Source organism: Mustelus asterias, chromosome 30 (assembly GCF_964213995.1).
Source record: "Mustelus asterias chromosome 30, sMusAst1.hap1.1, whole genome shotgun sequence".
NCBI classification, from domain to species: Eukaryota; Metazoa; Chordata; class Chondrichthyes; order Carcharhiniformes; family Triakidae; genus Mustelus; species Mustelus asterias.
This window is the reverse complement of record NC_135830.1, coordinates 19,727,243-19,743,733: the sequence shown is the minus strand read 5'-3', so window position 1 is coordinate 19,743,733 and position 16,491 is coordinate 19,727,243. Positions and strand designations below refer to the sequence as shown.

The window sequence follows — 16,491 nt, the reverse complement described above, 5'->3', positions numbered from 1 at the left end:
CCACTGAAATCCAGGTAACATTTTTGTAAACCGCCACTCCTGTCCCTCCAAAGCCAAAACATCCTTCCCAAGTATTTCAGAATGAGATAAGATATTCGGGTAAAAACAATGGGAAAAGCAATGAGAATAACACAGACTCACTGAAGACGATTACATCATTTACCAGATGAATTAATGGGTTAATGTGTTCCATTTTGATAAACAAATAACCAGAATGTGTTGACATTTTATCATCAAGTGAACAAGACGTTACTAAAGTTAAGACGGATGAATACACAAAAGCTCAGGGTCCTTGGCCAGGTCTACCTTTGACCAGACTAATCATAGAATCCCTACAGTGCAGAAGGAGGCCATTCGACCCATTCGAAGGCATATGGCATGCTTGCCTTTATAGGACGGGGCATAGAGTATAAAAGTTGGGGTCTGATGTTGCAGATGTATAGAACGTTGGTTCGGCCGCATTTGGAATACTGCATCCAGTTCTGGTCGCCACACTACCAGAAGGACGTGGAGGCTTTGGAGAGAGTACAGAGGAGGTTTACCAGGATGTTGCCTGGTATGGAGGGGCTTAGTTATGAGGAGAGATTGGGTAAACTGGGGTTGTTCTCCCTGGAAAGACGGAGGATGAGGGGAGACTTAATAGAGGTGTATAAAATTATGAAAGGCATAGATAGGGTGAACGGTGGGAAGCTTTTTTCCAGGTCGGTGGTGACGTTCACGAGGGGTCATAGGTTCAAGGTGAGGCGGGGGGAGGTTTAACACGGATATCAGAAGGACGTATTTTACACAGAGGGTGGTGGGGGCCTGGAATGCGCTGCCGGGCAAGGTGGTGGAGGCGGACACACTGGGAACGTTTAAGACTTATCTAGATAGCCACATGAACGGGAGTGGGAATGGAGGGATACAAAAGAATGGTCTAGTTTGGACCAGGGAGCGGCACGGACTTGGAGGGCCGAAGGGCCTGTTCCTGTGCTGTATTGTTCTTTGACCCATCAAGGCTGCACCAACAACAATCCTGCCCAGGCCCCATCCATGTAACCCCATTTACCCTGCTGATCCCCCTGACACAAAGGGGCAATTTAGCACGGCCAATCAACCTAATCCACAATCTTTGGAGTGTGGGAGGAAACGGGAGCACCCGGAGGAAAGCCACGCAGACACGGGGACAATGTGCAAACTCCACACAGACAGTGACCCAAGGCTGGAATCGAACCCAGGTTCCTGGTGCTGTGAGGCAGCAGTGCTAACCACTGTGCCAGATTCTTCCTGCAAGAGTCCCTGATGTCCCTGCTGAATGAATCCATTTCAGCCACCCTCAGATTAGAATAATGTGCTCACAACTCCATCTGATGAGTCCTCCTGTAAGTGGCGGGGAGGCGATGGCCTAGTGGTATTAGCGCTAGACTATTAATACAGAAACTCAGCTGACGTTCTGGGGGGACCCGGGTTCGAATCCCGCAGATGGTGGAATTTGAATTCAATTTAAAAAAAGCTGGAATTAAGAATCTACTGATGACGGTGAAACCATTGTCGGAAAAACCCATCTGGTTCACTAATGTCCTTTAGGGAAGGAAATCTGCCGTCCTTACCCGGTCTGGCCTACATGTGACTCCAGAGCCACACAGCAATGTGGTTGACTCTCAACTGCAATGGTCCAGCAAGCCACTCAGTTCAAGGGCAACTAGGGATGGGCAATAAATGAAGGCCAGCCAATGTCCCACGAATGAATAAAAAGGTTAATTCTGTAAAAACACAAAAGTATTTTAATTTTTAAGAAGCAATGATCTGTAACAATTTGAAATGAATTCCAGGATCTCGGATAAGTATGAAGTCCGTTTTCAGGAAATGAGTTTCCAAACAGGAAACAGCTGAATAGCTCCGCTCTCCACTTTGTAATTGACATTTTTACAGTTGTGATGATGATCAAATCCTTTGACACAGACAAACACCCTCGATACACGCGCGGAGCACTAGCACAGTGGTCAGCACTGCTGCCTCACAGCGCCAGAGGCCCCGGGCTTGGGTCACCGTCTGTGCCGAGTCTGCACATTCTCCACGTGTCTGCGTGGGGCTCCCTCCAGTTTCCTCCCACGGTCTGTAAAACGTGCTGGTTAGGGTGCGCTGGCCGTGCGAAATTCTTGTCGGGAAACCTTTTTGCCCAGAGGGTGGCGACAGTCCGGAATGCAGAGGGTGGCAGAGGCGGGTTGCCTCACATGCTTTAAAAAAAAAAGTATCTGGAGAAGCACTTGGCACGACATAATATTATCATAGAAATCCTACAGTGCAGAAGGAGGCCATTCGGCCCATCGAGTCTGCACCGACCACAATCCCACCCAGGCCCTACCCCCACATATCTACCCGCTAATCCCTCTAACCTACACATCTCAGGGGCAATTTTTAACCTGGCCAATCAACCTAACCCGCACATCTTTGGACTGTGGGAGGAAACCGGAGCACCCGGAGGAAACCCACGCAGACACGTGGAGAATGTGCAAACTCCACACAGACAGTGACCCGAGCCGGGAATCGAACCCGGGACCCTGGAGCTGTGAAGCAGCAGTGCTAACCACTGTGCTACCGTGCCGCCCTGTTTCAGGGCTAAGTGCTGGTAAATGGGATTAGGTGGGAGGTCAGGTGTCGGTGCTGACTCGATGGGCCGGAGGGCCTCTTGTGTGTTGTGTGATTCTATAGTTACGTGCATGGACCATGTTAAGTTCTCCCTCAGTGTACCCAAAACAGGCACCAGAGTGTGGCGACTAGGGGATTTTCACAGTAACTTCATTGCAGTATGAATGTAAGATGACTTGTGACACTAATAAATAAGTAACTTTAAACGCAGCATGAGTCAGAAGTTTAAAAGACTAAATTCTTTCCCACATGCAGAGGTGAACAGTCCCAGCGCGAACTGGCTGGTTGTGTCCAGAGATTGGATTCATTAATACATCCAATCTCACATTCATATGACCTGCGGAGCTTTTTCCCCCAGTGTGAACATGTTGATCCAGTCATCAGTCAGTTGAAACATTTCCACACTCGGGGCAAATGAATGAATGTCCAACAGCAAACTGTCTGACAGTGAATTCTGACCCTTCCCCAGTGTGATATCACTGCTGTCTCAGACGGGTGCATGTCCGACTGACTCTCTGCTCAAACTCAAAGCAGCAGACACCCCCTCTCCAGTGTGCGTGCGCTGGTGCGTCAGCAGGTTGGATGACTGAGTGAATCCCTTCCCGCACTCGGAGCAGGTGAACGGCCGCTCCCCGGTGTGGACGTGCTTGTGGGTGAGCAGGTGGGACGACTGAGCGAATCCTTTCCCGCACATGGAGCATACGAACGGCCTCTCCCCGGTGTGAACTCGCTGGTGTATCAGCAGGTAGGAGGAGGTGGCGTATCCCTTCCCACACTCGGAGCAGCTGAACGGCCTCTCCCGGGTGTGGCTGCGTTGATGCACCGTGAGGTCGGACGATCGCCTGAAGCCAGTCCCGCAGTCAGGGCACCGGAACGGTCGCTCGTCGGTGTGAACACGCTGATGGGACATCAGTTCCTCTGAACTTTTATAGCACTTCCCACAGTCTGGGCATTTAAAAGGTCTGTCCTCACTGTGAACTCGCTGGTGCCTCCGCAGGTTGGAGGAGTGGGCAAATCCCTTCCCGCAGTTGGAGCAAATGAATGGCCTCTCCCCGGTGTGAATTCGCTGGTGGGTCTGTAGGTGTGAGGAACAAGTGAATCCCTTCCCACACCTGCAGCAGCCGAACGGCCTCTCCCCGGTGTGAGTGCGCCGATGCGTCAGCAGCTGGGACGAGGTACTAAATCCCTTTCCACACTCAATGCAGGTGAACAGTCTCTCCCCGGTGTGAACTCGCCGATGTCCCAGGAAGCTACATCTCTGAGTGAATCTCTTCCCGCAGTCCGAGCAGGTGAACGGCCTCTCCCCAGTGTGAACCCACTGGTGCCTCCGCAGGTTGTGTGAGTGAGTGAACCCCTTCCCACACTGGGAGCAGGTGAACGGCCTCTCCCCAGTGTGAACTCGCTGGTGTCTCAGCAAGTAGGATGTACAAATAAATCCCTTTCCACACTCGGAGCAGGTGAATGGTTTATCCCCAGTGTGGATGCGCTGGTGAGTCAGCAGGTTGGATGACTGAGTGAATCCCTTCCCACACTGAGAGCAGGTGAATGGTCTCTCCCCGGTGTGAACTCGCTGGTGCGTCTGCAGGTGGGATGACTGAGTGAATCCCTTCCCGCACTCGGAGCAGGTGAATGGCTTCTCCCCAGTGTGAATGCACTGGTGTGTCAGCAGGTAGGAAGAGGTAATGAATCCCTTCCCACACTCAGCGCAAGTGAACGGCCTTTCCTTAGTGTGACTGCGTTGATGCACCGTGAGGTCGGACGATCGCCTGAAGCCAGTCCCGCAGTCAGGGCACCGGAACGGTCTCTCGTCGGTGTGAACACGTTGATGGGACATCAGTTCCTCTGAACTTTTATAGCACTTCCCACAGTCTGGGCATTTAAAAGGTCTCTCTGCAGTGTGAACTCGCTGGTGCCTCCGCAGGTTGGAGGAGTGGGCAAATCCCTTCCCGCAGTTGGAGCAAATGAATGGCCTCTCCCCGGTGTGAATTCGCTGGTGGGTCTGTAGGTGTGAGGAACAAGTGAATCCCTTCCCACACCTGCAGCAGCCGAACGGCCTCTCCCCGGTGTGACTGCGCCGATGCGTCAGCAGTTGGGACGAGGTACTAAATCCCTTTCCACACTCAATGCAGGTGAACAGTCTCTCCCCGGTGTGAACTCGCCGATGTCCCAGGAAGCTACATCTCTGAGTGAATCTCTTCCCGCAGTCCGAGCAGGTGAACGGCCTCTCCCCAGTGTGAACCCACTGGTGCCTCCGCAGGTTGTGTGAGTGAGTGAACCCCTTCCCACACTGGGAGCAGGTGAACGGCCTCTCCCCAGTGTGAACTCGCTGGTGTCTCAGCAAGTAGGATGTACAAATAAATCCCTTCCCACACTCGGAGCAGGTGAATGGTTTATCCCCAGTGTGGATGCGCTGGTGAGTCAGCAGGTTGGATGACTGAGTGAATCCCTTCCCACACTGAGAGCAGGTGAACGGCCTCTCCCCGGTGTGAACTCGCTGGTGCGTCTGCAGGTGGGATGACTGAGTGAATCCCTTCCCACACTCGGAGCAGGTGAATGGCTTCTCCCCAGTGTGAATGCACTGGTGTGTCAGCAGGTAGGAAGAGGTAATGAATCCCTTCCCACACTCAGCGCAAGTGAACGGCCTTTCCTTAGTGTGACTGCACTGATGCACCGTGAGGTCGGACGATCGCCTGAAGCCAGTCCCGCAGTCAGAGCACCTGGACGGTGGTGTCATGTCAGTGTGAACACCTTGATGGGACATCAGTTCCCCAGGACCTTCATACCACTTTCCACAGTGTGGCTACTTAAAAGGTCTATCCCCAATTTGAACCCACTGGTGCCTCAGAAAGTTGGGTGAGCGAGCAAATTCGTATTCGCACTCAGAGCAGCTGAATGATCTCTTCCAAGTGTGAACTCATTGGTGTGCCAATAGGCGAGATGAAATAGTGAATGTCTTCCCACAGTCAGAGCAAGTGTCACAATTAAATTTCCACTTCAATGGGTAATAGCATCCCTTCCCACGGTCCACGCCTTTCCACCTTTTCTCCCTGCTGCAACTGCGTTCGTCTTGACAGGGCAGACGACTGGCTGAAGTCTCATCCACAGGCACGACGCACGCAGCTTCACGCCGCTATGAATGGTGTTTTTCTTTTCCTCTCATGTTCAAAATCCGAGGATGAACTGGGCGACTCTGTAAAGTTCTGAGGTGATGTTGGGTTTCAGTTTCCCCGGTATCTCATCTCCTGTGAAATTGACTGAAGACAGAAGAAAAGGGAGTGAGAGAGTGGAATTGAGCCGAATGAATTGGCAACTTGAGGGGCGAGCCCGAGGAAAAAGTGACCATGAAAGCTGCTGGGATCGTCACAAAAACCCAACTGATTCACAAATGTCCTTCAGGGAGTGGAACCCGATACCTGGTCAGAGCCTGGACGAGATTCTGACTTCTACGGGAGGAGGAGAGAGAGAGAGAGAGGTGGGAGAGGCAGGCAATGAAAGAAAGGATTTTTATATATCTACAACTTGACTATTAAGGATATTCATAGAAATCATAGAAACCCTACAGTGCAGAAGGAGGCCATTCGGCCCATCGAGTCTGCACCGACCACAATCCCACCCAGGCCCTACCCCCACATATTTTACCCGCTAATCCCTCTAACCTACACATCCCAGGACTCTAAGAGGTAATTTTTTTTTTAACCTGGCCCATCAACCTAACCCGCACATCTTTGGACTGTGGGAGGAAACCGGAGCACCCGGAGGAAACCCACGCAGACACGAGGAGAATGTGCAAACTCCACACAGACAGTGACCCGAGCTGGGAATCGAACCCGGGACCCTGGAGCTGTGAAGCAGCAGTGCTAACCACTGTGCTACCCCATATATTATCAAACCACAGTGCTACCGTGCCGCCCCATATATTATCAAACTATAAAAGAGTGCAGAAAAGATTGACTGGGATGCTACCGGGACTCGATGGTTTGGGTTATAAGGAGAGGCTGGAGAGACTGGGAATTGTTTCCCTGGAATGTCAGAGGCTGAGGGGTGACCTTATAGAGGTCTATAAAATAATGAGGGGCACAGACCAGCTAGATAGTCAATAATTTTTTCCCAAAGGTAGGGGAGTCTAAAACTATAGGTTTAAGGTGAGAGGGGGAGAGATACAAAAGGGTCCAGTGGGGCAATTTTTTCACACAGAGGGTGCTGAGTGCCAGGAACGAGCTGCCAGAGGTAGTAGTAGAGGCGGGTACAATTTTGTCTTTTTAAAAGCATTTACTTGGGTAAGATGAGTATAGAGGGGTAAGGGCCAAACATGGGCAATTGGGACTAGCTTAATGGTAAAAACTGGGTGGCATGGACAAGTTGGGCCGAAGGGCCTTTCTCCATGCTGTAAACCTCTACGGCTAGAGGAATGACAGAATCTCCCAAACCCCTGACCTCCACGACTCAAAATGACATTGGGTAGCATATGTATGAGAATGCTATCATCTATAAATTCTTCTCCAAGCCACACATTCTCCTGACACTTAGTACTGGATGAGCAGAAATTTTCTGCATCTAAATCATAGAAATCATCATAGAAACCCTACAGTGCAGAAGGAGGCCATTCGGCCCATCGAGTCTGCACCGACCACAATCCCACCCAGGCCCTACCCCCACATATTTTACCCGCTAATCCCTCTAACCTACACATCCCAGGACTCTAAGAGGTAATTTTTTTTTTAACCTGGCCCATCAACCTAACCCGCACATCTTTGGACTGTGGGAGGAAACCGGAGCACCCGGAGGAAACCCACGCAGATACGAGGAGAATGTGCAGACTCCACACAGACAGTGACCCGAGCCGGGAATCGAACCCGGGACCCTGGAGCTGTGAAGCAGCAGTGCTAACCACTGTGCTACCGTGCCGCCCCATTATTGCAATAAAAAAAGGCATTGCCTTCAGTCCCCACTACAAACTCCTCAGTACTGGCTCCAACCCTCTCCCTGACAACTGAGGCTGAATCCTGGTTTACATCCATCCCAAAATATCTTGTCCCAAGATGAGCTTCCAGCCGCATATTCACATCATCACCAAGGTCCCCAATTTCCACCCCAGCAACATGGCCCAGCTCCGCCCTAGTCTCAGCTCACCTGATGCTGAAAGCATCACCCATTCCTTTGTTACCACTGGGCTTAACTATCCTAAGACCATAAGACATAGGAGCGGAAGTAAGGCCATTCGGCCCATCGAGTCCACTCCACCATTCAATCATGGTTGATTTCAACTCCATTTACCCGCTCTCTCCCCATAGCCCTTAATTCCTCGAGAAATCAAGAATTTATCAATTTCTGTCTTGAAGACGCTCAACGTCTCGGCCTCCACAGCCCTCTGTGGCAATGAATTCCACAGACCTACCACTCTCTGGCTGAAGAAATTTCTCCTCATCTCTGTTCTAAAGTGACTCCCTTTTATTCTAAGGCTGTGCCCCCGCGTCCTAGTCTCCCCTGCTAATGGAAACAACTTCCCTACGTCCATCCTATCTAAGCCGTTCATTATCTTGGAAGTTTCTATCAGATCTCCCCTCAACCTCCTAAACTCCAATGAATATAATCCCACGATCCTCAGACGTTCATCGTATGTCAGGCCTACCATTCCTGGGATCATCCGTGTGAATCTCCGCTGGACCCGCTCCAGTGCCAGTATGTCCTTCCTAAAGCACTCCCGGTTGGCCTCCCAGTTTTTTGGATAACTTGAAGTTATCCAATATTCCAGATAACTTTAAGTTACCCAAAATTCCGCTGCTCAGTGCTTAATCACACCAAGTTTTGTTCATGATGCCCTTGTAGTCTTCTCCATGCTCTTGTCTCGCTTACTCTCTGCAATCTCCTCCGTGCCTTTGTCTCTCCGTCTGTGTAATCTCCAAGTATAGGTTTAAGTTGAGGGGGGAGAGATACAAAAGAGACCAGAGGGGCATTTTTTTCATTCAAGAGGGTGGCGAGTGTCTGGAACGAGCAACATGGTGGTACAATGGTTAGCAGGGTAAGTGTGTGGGGTTATGAGAATGGGGCTTGGGTGGGATTGTGGTTGGTACAGACTCGATGGGCCGAATGGTCCTCCAACCAATGGGAGTGAATGAAGGGGCGGGACTGGAGGACGGTGCGGGCGCGGCTGTACTGTAGGGATTCCATAGGGATAGGGATGTTTTCCTGCAATTGTATAGGGCATTGGTGAGGCCACACCTGGAGTACTGTGTGCAGTTATTGTGCAGTTCTTATCTGAGGAAGGATGTCCTTGCTATAGAGGGAGCACAGCGAAGGTTTACCAGCCTGATTCCTGGGATGGCAGGTCTGTCACATGAGGAGAGACCAAGTCGGTTCGGATTATATTCATTGGAAGAATGAGAGGGGATCTCGTAGAAACTTATTAAATTCTAACAAGGTTAGACAGGGTAGATTCAGAAAGATTGTCCCAACTGGGGGGGCAGGAGGGAGGAAAGAGTCCAGAACTGGGGGTCATAGTTTGAGGATTAAGGGGTAGCTCTTTCGGCAGAGGATTAAGGGGTAAACTTTTAAGAAACTGAGGCAAAGAGAAATTTCTTCACCCAGAGGGTGGTGAATGTGTGGAATTCTCTACCACAGAAAGTAGTTGAGGCCAAAATGTTGTCTGATTTCAAGAAGAAATGAGATAGAGCTTGAGGGGCTAAAGGGATCAAAGGATATGGCGGGGGGAGGAAGGGGGATCAGGATATTGAATTCGATGATCAGCCATGATCAAAATAAATGGTGGAGCAGGCACGAAGGGCCGAATGGCCTACTCCTGCTTCTAGTTTCTATGTTCTTGTCTCTCTCGGTCTCTGCAATCTCCTGCAGCTTCACGGTAGCACAGTGGTTAGCACTGCTGCTTCACAGCTCCAGGGTCCCGGGTTCGATTCCCCGGCTTGGGTCACTGTCTGTGTGGAGTTTGCACATTCTCCTCGTGTCTGCGTGGGTTTCCTCCGGGTGCTCCCGTTTCCTCCCGCGGTCCAAAGATGTGCGTGTTAGGTTGATTGGACATGCTAAAAATTGCCCCTTAGTGTCCTGAGATGTGTGGGTTAGCGGGGGGGATATGGGGGTAGGGCCTGGGTGGGATTGTGGTCGGTGCAGACTCGATGGGCCGAATGGCCTCTTTCTGTACTGTAGGGTTTCTAAAAGTTTCTAAACCTCCAAGGTCTCTGCACTCCTCTCATTCTGGCTTCCTGAGTATTCCCGATTTTAATCGCTCCGTGTTTGGTGTCCATGCCTCGAGCTAAGGCCATAAACTTTGGAATTTCCTCCCTGAACCTCTCGTCTGCGCTATCTTCCTTTCCTCCTTTGAGCTACTCCATAAATCCTGCTCTTTGAACAAACCTTTGGCCAAGTGCCCTCATATATCTCCTGTCAAACATTGCTTGTTGACGCACCTACAAGACAATTCAGAATGCTCCTTCACATGGAAGGTGCTACATTAATACAAATTGTTATTGTTGATTTGGAGATATATTGCTGTTCCTCCATCATCACTGGGTGAATAACCAGTATTTCCTTACCTGGCAGCGTTGTGGGAGCACCTTTACCACACGGACTGCAGCAGTTCAAGAAGGTCAAACATCTTCTTCTCCACAGGCAACTTTGGGTGGGGAGTATTTGCTGCTGGGTCTTGTCTGTGGAAGGGCAGGGGGGGAGGGTGGGAGGAGCTGATTTGCTCTTGCAGAGAGAGCTAGCACAGGCAGGACGGGCTGAATGGTCTCAGTCTGTGAGGAGCTGGTTTGCTCTTGCAGAGAGAGCTAGCACAGGCAGGACAGGCTGAATGGCCTCAGTCTGTATGTATTGCAATGATTCAATGATAAAGGAGCGGATATGGAGACCAGCCAGCAGCCTGTGTAACCTATGGCCAACCTGATACAAAGTGGCTCTTCATTGAGCTGGGAGCTGCGGCCCCGCTCAGCGGGGAGGGGGGGAAGGGCTCAGTTGATTCCCGGGGGGGGGGGGGGGTTTGCGCCTTGCACAACATGTTCCCAAATCCACTCCGTCAATCATCCCCCCCCGCTCTTTGCCCATTGTGGACCCGTCCGCCCACCCCACCACCCCGCACTGCGCATGCTTCACTCACCGCCCGGCCCCACCACTCATTCTCCTCCCATTGGCTGGAGGACCAGCCGCGCCCGCACAGCCCCCGCCCCTCCATTCACTCCCATTGGTTGGAGGACCAGCCGCGCCCGCACAGCCCCCGCCCCTTCATTCACTCCCATTGGTTGGAGGACCAGCCGCACCAGCTCGGTCCTCCAGCCCCCCCGCCCCTTCATTCAGTCCCATTGGCTGGAGGACAAGCCGCGCCCCCTCGGTGCTCCCCCCGCCCCCCAACCCGGTCCGGGCCCCGCCCCTCACTTCACACCTGCCGCTCGGAGCGGGCTGCGATGGGAGCATGCGCTTTGCGGGCTCCAGCCTGAGCATTAACTGTGTGGACTCCAACTGGAGCATGCGCGGTATGGGTTGCCACTGGAGCTGGAAGGAGAGACAAGGAATGGTGAGTGGTGAGGAACTGGAGGGAGCAGAATGGGAGGCTTCATAAACTCCCATTGGAGCACTTAAATCCCCAGGGCGTTATATGCAATGTCATAAACTGGAAATGTTTCAGAGGTGAATATTTCATAGAAATCATAGAAACCCTGCAGTGCAGAAGGAGGCCATTCGGCCCATCGAGTCTGCACCGACCACAATCCCACCCAGGCCCTCCCCCCATATCCCTACATATTTTACCCACTAATCCCTCTAACCTGCGCATCTCAGGACATTAAGGGGCAATTTTTTAGCATGGCCAATCAACCTAACCCGCACATCTTTGGACTGTGGGAGGAAACCGGAGCACCCGGAGGAAACTCACGCAGACACGAGGAGAATGTGCAAACTCCACACAGACAGTGACCCCGAGCCGGGAATCGAACCCAGGTCCCTGGAGCTGTGAAGCAGCAGTGCTAACCACTCAAAGTTCTTCTTGAGTTTTGCTTATACAAAATCCTTTTCCTTCACACCCCTTCCTTTCCCATCTCTCTCGATCTGCTCCCCTTGTGTACAGAGTCTTGTGTAGGTCCAGACTGAGCGGCAGGTTCCCTTCCCTCAAGGACATCAGTTTTTTTTAAGTTTAAGTTTTTAAGTTTATTTATTATCAGTGTCACAAGTATATTAACACTGCAGTCATAGAATAGAATCATAGCATCCCTACAGTGCAGAAAGAGGCCATTCGGCCCATCGAGTCTGCACCGACCACAATCCCACCCAGGCCCTATTCCCGTTATCCCACACATTTATCCTGCTAATTCCTCTGACACCAGGGGTCAATTTAGCATGGCCAATCAACCTAACCCACATGCACATCTTTGGACTGTGGGAGGAAACCGGAGCACCCGGAGGAAACTCACGCAGACACGGGGAGAATGTGCAAACTCCGCACAGACAGTGGCCCGAGGCCGGAATTGAACCTGGGTCTCTGGCACTGTGAGGCAGCAGTGTGCCATTGTGCTGCCCCGGTGAATCAGTGAATCAGTCCAAAGATGTGCGGGTTAGGTTGATTGGCCATGCTAAAATTGCCCCTTAGTGTCCTGAGATGCGTAGGTTAGAGGGATTAGTGGGTAAAATATGTAGGGATATGGGGGTAGGGCCTGGGTGAGATTGTGGTTGGTGCAGACTCGATGGGCCGAATGGCCTCTTTCTGTACTGTAGGGTTTCTATGATTCTATGAACCACTTATGCTCCTATCCGGCAACTTTCATTGTTACTTTTCCCTGGCCCCGGTAATTACCAGATTCATTCATTTAGTTCAATTTCACCATCTACCTTTGTGTTTTTTGTGGGTTCTCTTTCATTCCCTATTTTCTGTTTTAAATTAATTTCACAGCATGTTAGAAGGTGAGGATTTGCAGTTGGGAAACTCAAACAAAACACTCTCATCAGGACCTGACGGAGTCAGCCAATTCGTTATATCATTCGATTTTGAACATGGACGGAAAAAGCACCGTTAATAGTGGAGAGAAACTTTACACGTGTTCTATGTGTGGACAAGACTTCGGCCAGTCATCTGGCCTGTCAGCGCATAAATGCAGTCACAATGGGAAGAAACTGTGGAAATGTGGAGATTGTGGGATTTACCCATTCAAAGTGGGAATTCATCGGGGCAATCTTAGTGGGGAGAGGTCATTCACCTGCTCCGTGTGCGGGAAGGGATTCACTACCTCATCGAACCTACTCAAGCACCAGCGCAGTCTCACAGCAGAGAGGCTGTTCCCCTGCTCTGTGTGTGGGAAGGGATTTGCTCGCTCATCCAACCTGCTGAGACACCAGCGAGTTCACACCGACGAGAGACCTTTCAAATGCCTGGACTGCGGGAAGTGCTTTAAAAGTAGCCAGGAACTGACGTCCCATCAACTTGTTCACACGGACGAGAGACCATTCGGCTGTCCTCACTGTGGGACTGGGTTCAAACAGTCATCTGACCTCACTAAACACCAGCGGGTTCACACTGGAGAGAGGCCGTTCACCTGCTCCAAGTGTGGGAAGGGATTCACTCACTCCTCCAACCTGCAGAGACACCAGCGGGTTCACACTGACGAGAGACCTTTTAAATGCCCAGATTGTGGAAAACGCTTTAAAAGTTCCCAGGAACTGATGTCCCATCAACATGTCCACACTGATGAGAGGCCGTACAGGTGCTCTCAGTGTGGGACTGGGTTCAGGCAATCATCTGCCCTGTTGAGACACCGGCGAGTTCACACCGGGGAGAGACCATTCACCTGCTCCCAGTGTGGGAAGAGATTTTCTCACTCATCCAATCTGTTGACACACCAGCGAGTTCACTCTGGGGAGAGACCTTTTAAATGCTCGGACTGCGGGAAGTGCTATAAAAGCTCTGGGGAACTGATGTCCCATCAACGTGTCCACACCGACGAGAGACCATTCCGGTGCCCTCACTGCGGCACCGGGTTCAGGCGATCGTCTGACCTCCTTGTACACAAGCATAGTCACACTGGGGAGAGACCGTTCACCTGCTCTGAGTGTGGGAAGGGTTTCACTACCTCATTCTACCTGCAAACACACCAGCGAGTTCACACTGGGGAGCGGCCGTTCACCTGCCCTGAGTGCGGGAAGGGATTCGCTCGGACGTCCCACCTGCTGATACACCGCCGCACCCACACTGGGGAGAGGCCATTTAATTGCTCTGAGTGTGGGAAGGGGTTCGCTACTTCATCCCAGTTGCAGACACACCAGCGAATTCACACTGGGGAGAGGCCATTCAGCTGCTCCAAGTGTGGGAAAAGATTCACTTGTTTATCCCACCTACTGATGCACCAGCGAATCCACTCTGGCGAGAGGCCATTTGTTTGCTCCAAGTGTGGGAAGGGATTTGCTCATTCATCCAACATGCGGAGACACCAACGAGTTCACACTGAGTAGAGGTCTTTTAAATGCTCTGACTGTGGGACGTGCTGTAAAAGTTCCAGGCAACTGATGTCCCATCAAGATGTTCAGAGCAACTAGAGACTGTTCAGGCACTCTCACTGCAGCACTGGGTTCAGGTGATCATCTAATGCACTCCACATCACTGCACCCACACAGGAGAGAAGCGATTTACCTGCTCTGAGCGCAGGATGGGATTCGCTTGTCTATCCCACTTGCAGACGCACCCCAACAAGTTACCGGGAGCAGTTGGGCAGGCTAGGACATTATTCCTTGGAGTGTAGGAGAATGAAGGGTGACCTTATTGAGGTGTATAAAATCATGAGCGACATAGATAGGATGAACACACACATAGCCTTTTCCCCAGGGAAGGGGAATTGAAAACTAGAGGGCATAGGTTTAAAGTGGGAGGGTAAAGATTTAAAAGGGAGTTGAGGGGCAACTTCGTCAGGCAGAAGGTGGTGCGTATATGGAATGAGCTGCCAGAAAAAGTGATTGAGGCAGGTACAATAGCAACATTTAAAAAGCATTTGGGATAGGGGCCAAATGTGGGCAAGTGGGCCTAATTGGGAGGGAACCATGTTCGGCATAGACCGTGCTGTATTGTTCTAATTCACACTAGAGGAAGGCCGTTCATCTGCTCCAAGGGTGGGAAGGGATTGACTTGACTATCCAACCTACTGAGTCACGAACAAGTTCACAACTGACTGTAGTGATTGAATTCTGCTGTTATTCACACCCAGGACTGAATCATGTTCATTTGGGTCTGTTTTTCTTGATGTTAATAAATTCAAATCCCGTGATGTGTTAATACTCTGGTCAAAAGACAAATAAACCAGCTTTGCGTCAAACAAAGGATCTGGAAGAGATGTTAAAAGTGTGTCGAATCTTTTAACATCTCCAACACCTTTCAGACCCTTTTGAAGGCCTCTCTCTTTCCCCAGTCTCCTCTATCCTCACCTCCAACGACAAGTGTGAGGAGCTCATGAGCTTCTTCTGAACTCCAGCGAGTATTCACTCAATCTCTGCTTATACGTCAGCCCTGCAATCCCAGGAATCAGCCTGATAAACCTTCGCTGCACTCCCTCTTATCCTTCCTCAGATAAGGAGACCAAAACTGCACACAATATTCCAAGTGTGGCCTCACCAAGGCCCTGTACGATAGCATCAAGACACCCCTGCTCCTGTACTCGAATCCTCCCACTATGAAGGCCAACATACCATTGGCCTTCTTTAATTTTTCCCAAACCACCCTCATGCCTATTTCAGCTAAAGCTCGGCACAACATCGTGGGCCGAAGGGCCTGCTCTGTGCTGTACTGTTCTATGTTCTATGCCCATCTTGTCCATGAAACGCACCTTCTCCCTCAAGCCTATTCCCACTAAACTGATTACCACCCAACTTCCCCATCTTCACTGATAATGTTCACAGTTCCCTTGCCTGAGATACTAGGAAAAGAAAGAACATTTAACTAGGAGTAGGCCATTTAGCCCATCAAGCCTGCTCCGCCCTTCAATGAACTGGCCATCATAGTCTTCTGTGACAATAAATTCCACAGATTCACCACCCTCTGGCTGAAGCAATTCCTCCTCATCTCGGTTCTAAAGGGCTGTCCCTTTACTCTGAGGCTGTGGCCTCAGATCCTAGTCTCTCCTACTAAAGGAAACATCTTCTCAACATCCACTCTATCCAGTCCTTTCAGTATTCTGTGTGTTTCAATGAGATCCCCCCTCATTCTTCTAAACTCCATCGAGTACATAGAACAGTACAGCACAGAACAGGCCCTTCGACCCACGATGTTGTGCCGAGCTTTATCTGAAACCAAGATCAAGCTATCCCACTCCCGATCATCCTGGTGTGCTCCATGTGCCTATCCAATAACCGCTTAAATGTTCCTAAGGTGTCTGACTCCACTGTCACTGCAGGCAGTCCATTCCACACCCCAACCACTCTCTGAGTAAAGAACCTACCTCGGACATCCTTCCTGTATCTCCCACCACGAACCCTATAGTTATGCCCCCTTGTAATAGCTCCATCCACCCGAGGAAATAGTCTTTGAACATTCACACTATCTATCCCCTTCATCATTTTATAAACCTCTATTAAGTCTCCCCTCAGCCTCCTCCGCTCCAGAGAGAACAGCCCTAGCTCCCTCAACCTAGGACGCGGGGGCACAGCCTTAGAATAAAAGGGAGTCACTTTAGAACAGAGATGAGGAGAAATTTCTTCAGCCAGAGAGTGGTGGGTCTGTGGAATTCATTGCCACAGAGGGCTGTGGAGGCCGAGACGTTGAGCGTCTTCAAGACAGAAATTGATAAATTCTTGATTTCTCGAGGAATTAAGGGCTATGGGGAGAGAGCGGGTAAATGGAGTTGAAATCAACCATGATTGAATGGTGGAGTGGACTCGATGGGCCGA

General features: G+C 50.8%; 2 protein-coding genes across 2 annotated transcripts in view; one reads left to right on the top strand and one right to left on the bottom strand.

Moving 5' to 3' along the window:
- Positions 1–2,859: 2,859 nt before the first annotated feature.
- Positions 2,860–16,491, bottom strand: part of LOC144480944 (uncharacterized) — a 117,809-nt gene continuing 104,177 nt past the window's right edge. The window contains exon 7 of the mRNA XM_078200559.1: positions 2,860–5,285. Within this exon, the coding sequence (XP_078056685.1) occupies positions 3,116–5,285 (2,170 nt within the window). The 3' untranslated portion in view covers positions 2,860–3,115. The remainder of the gene's footprint in view (positions 5,286–16,491) is intronic.
- Positions 12,619–14,070, top strand: LOC144480766 (uncharacterized). The gene is made up of 2 exons (XM_078200342.1): positions 12,619–13,538; positions 13,605–14,070. The coding sequence occupies exons 1-2, from the start codon at positions 12,619–12,621 to the stop codon at positions 14,068–14,070; spliced, it is 1,386 nt and encodes a 461-aa protein (XP_078056468.1).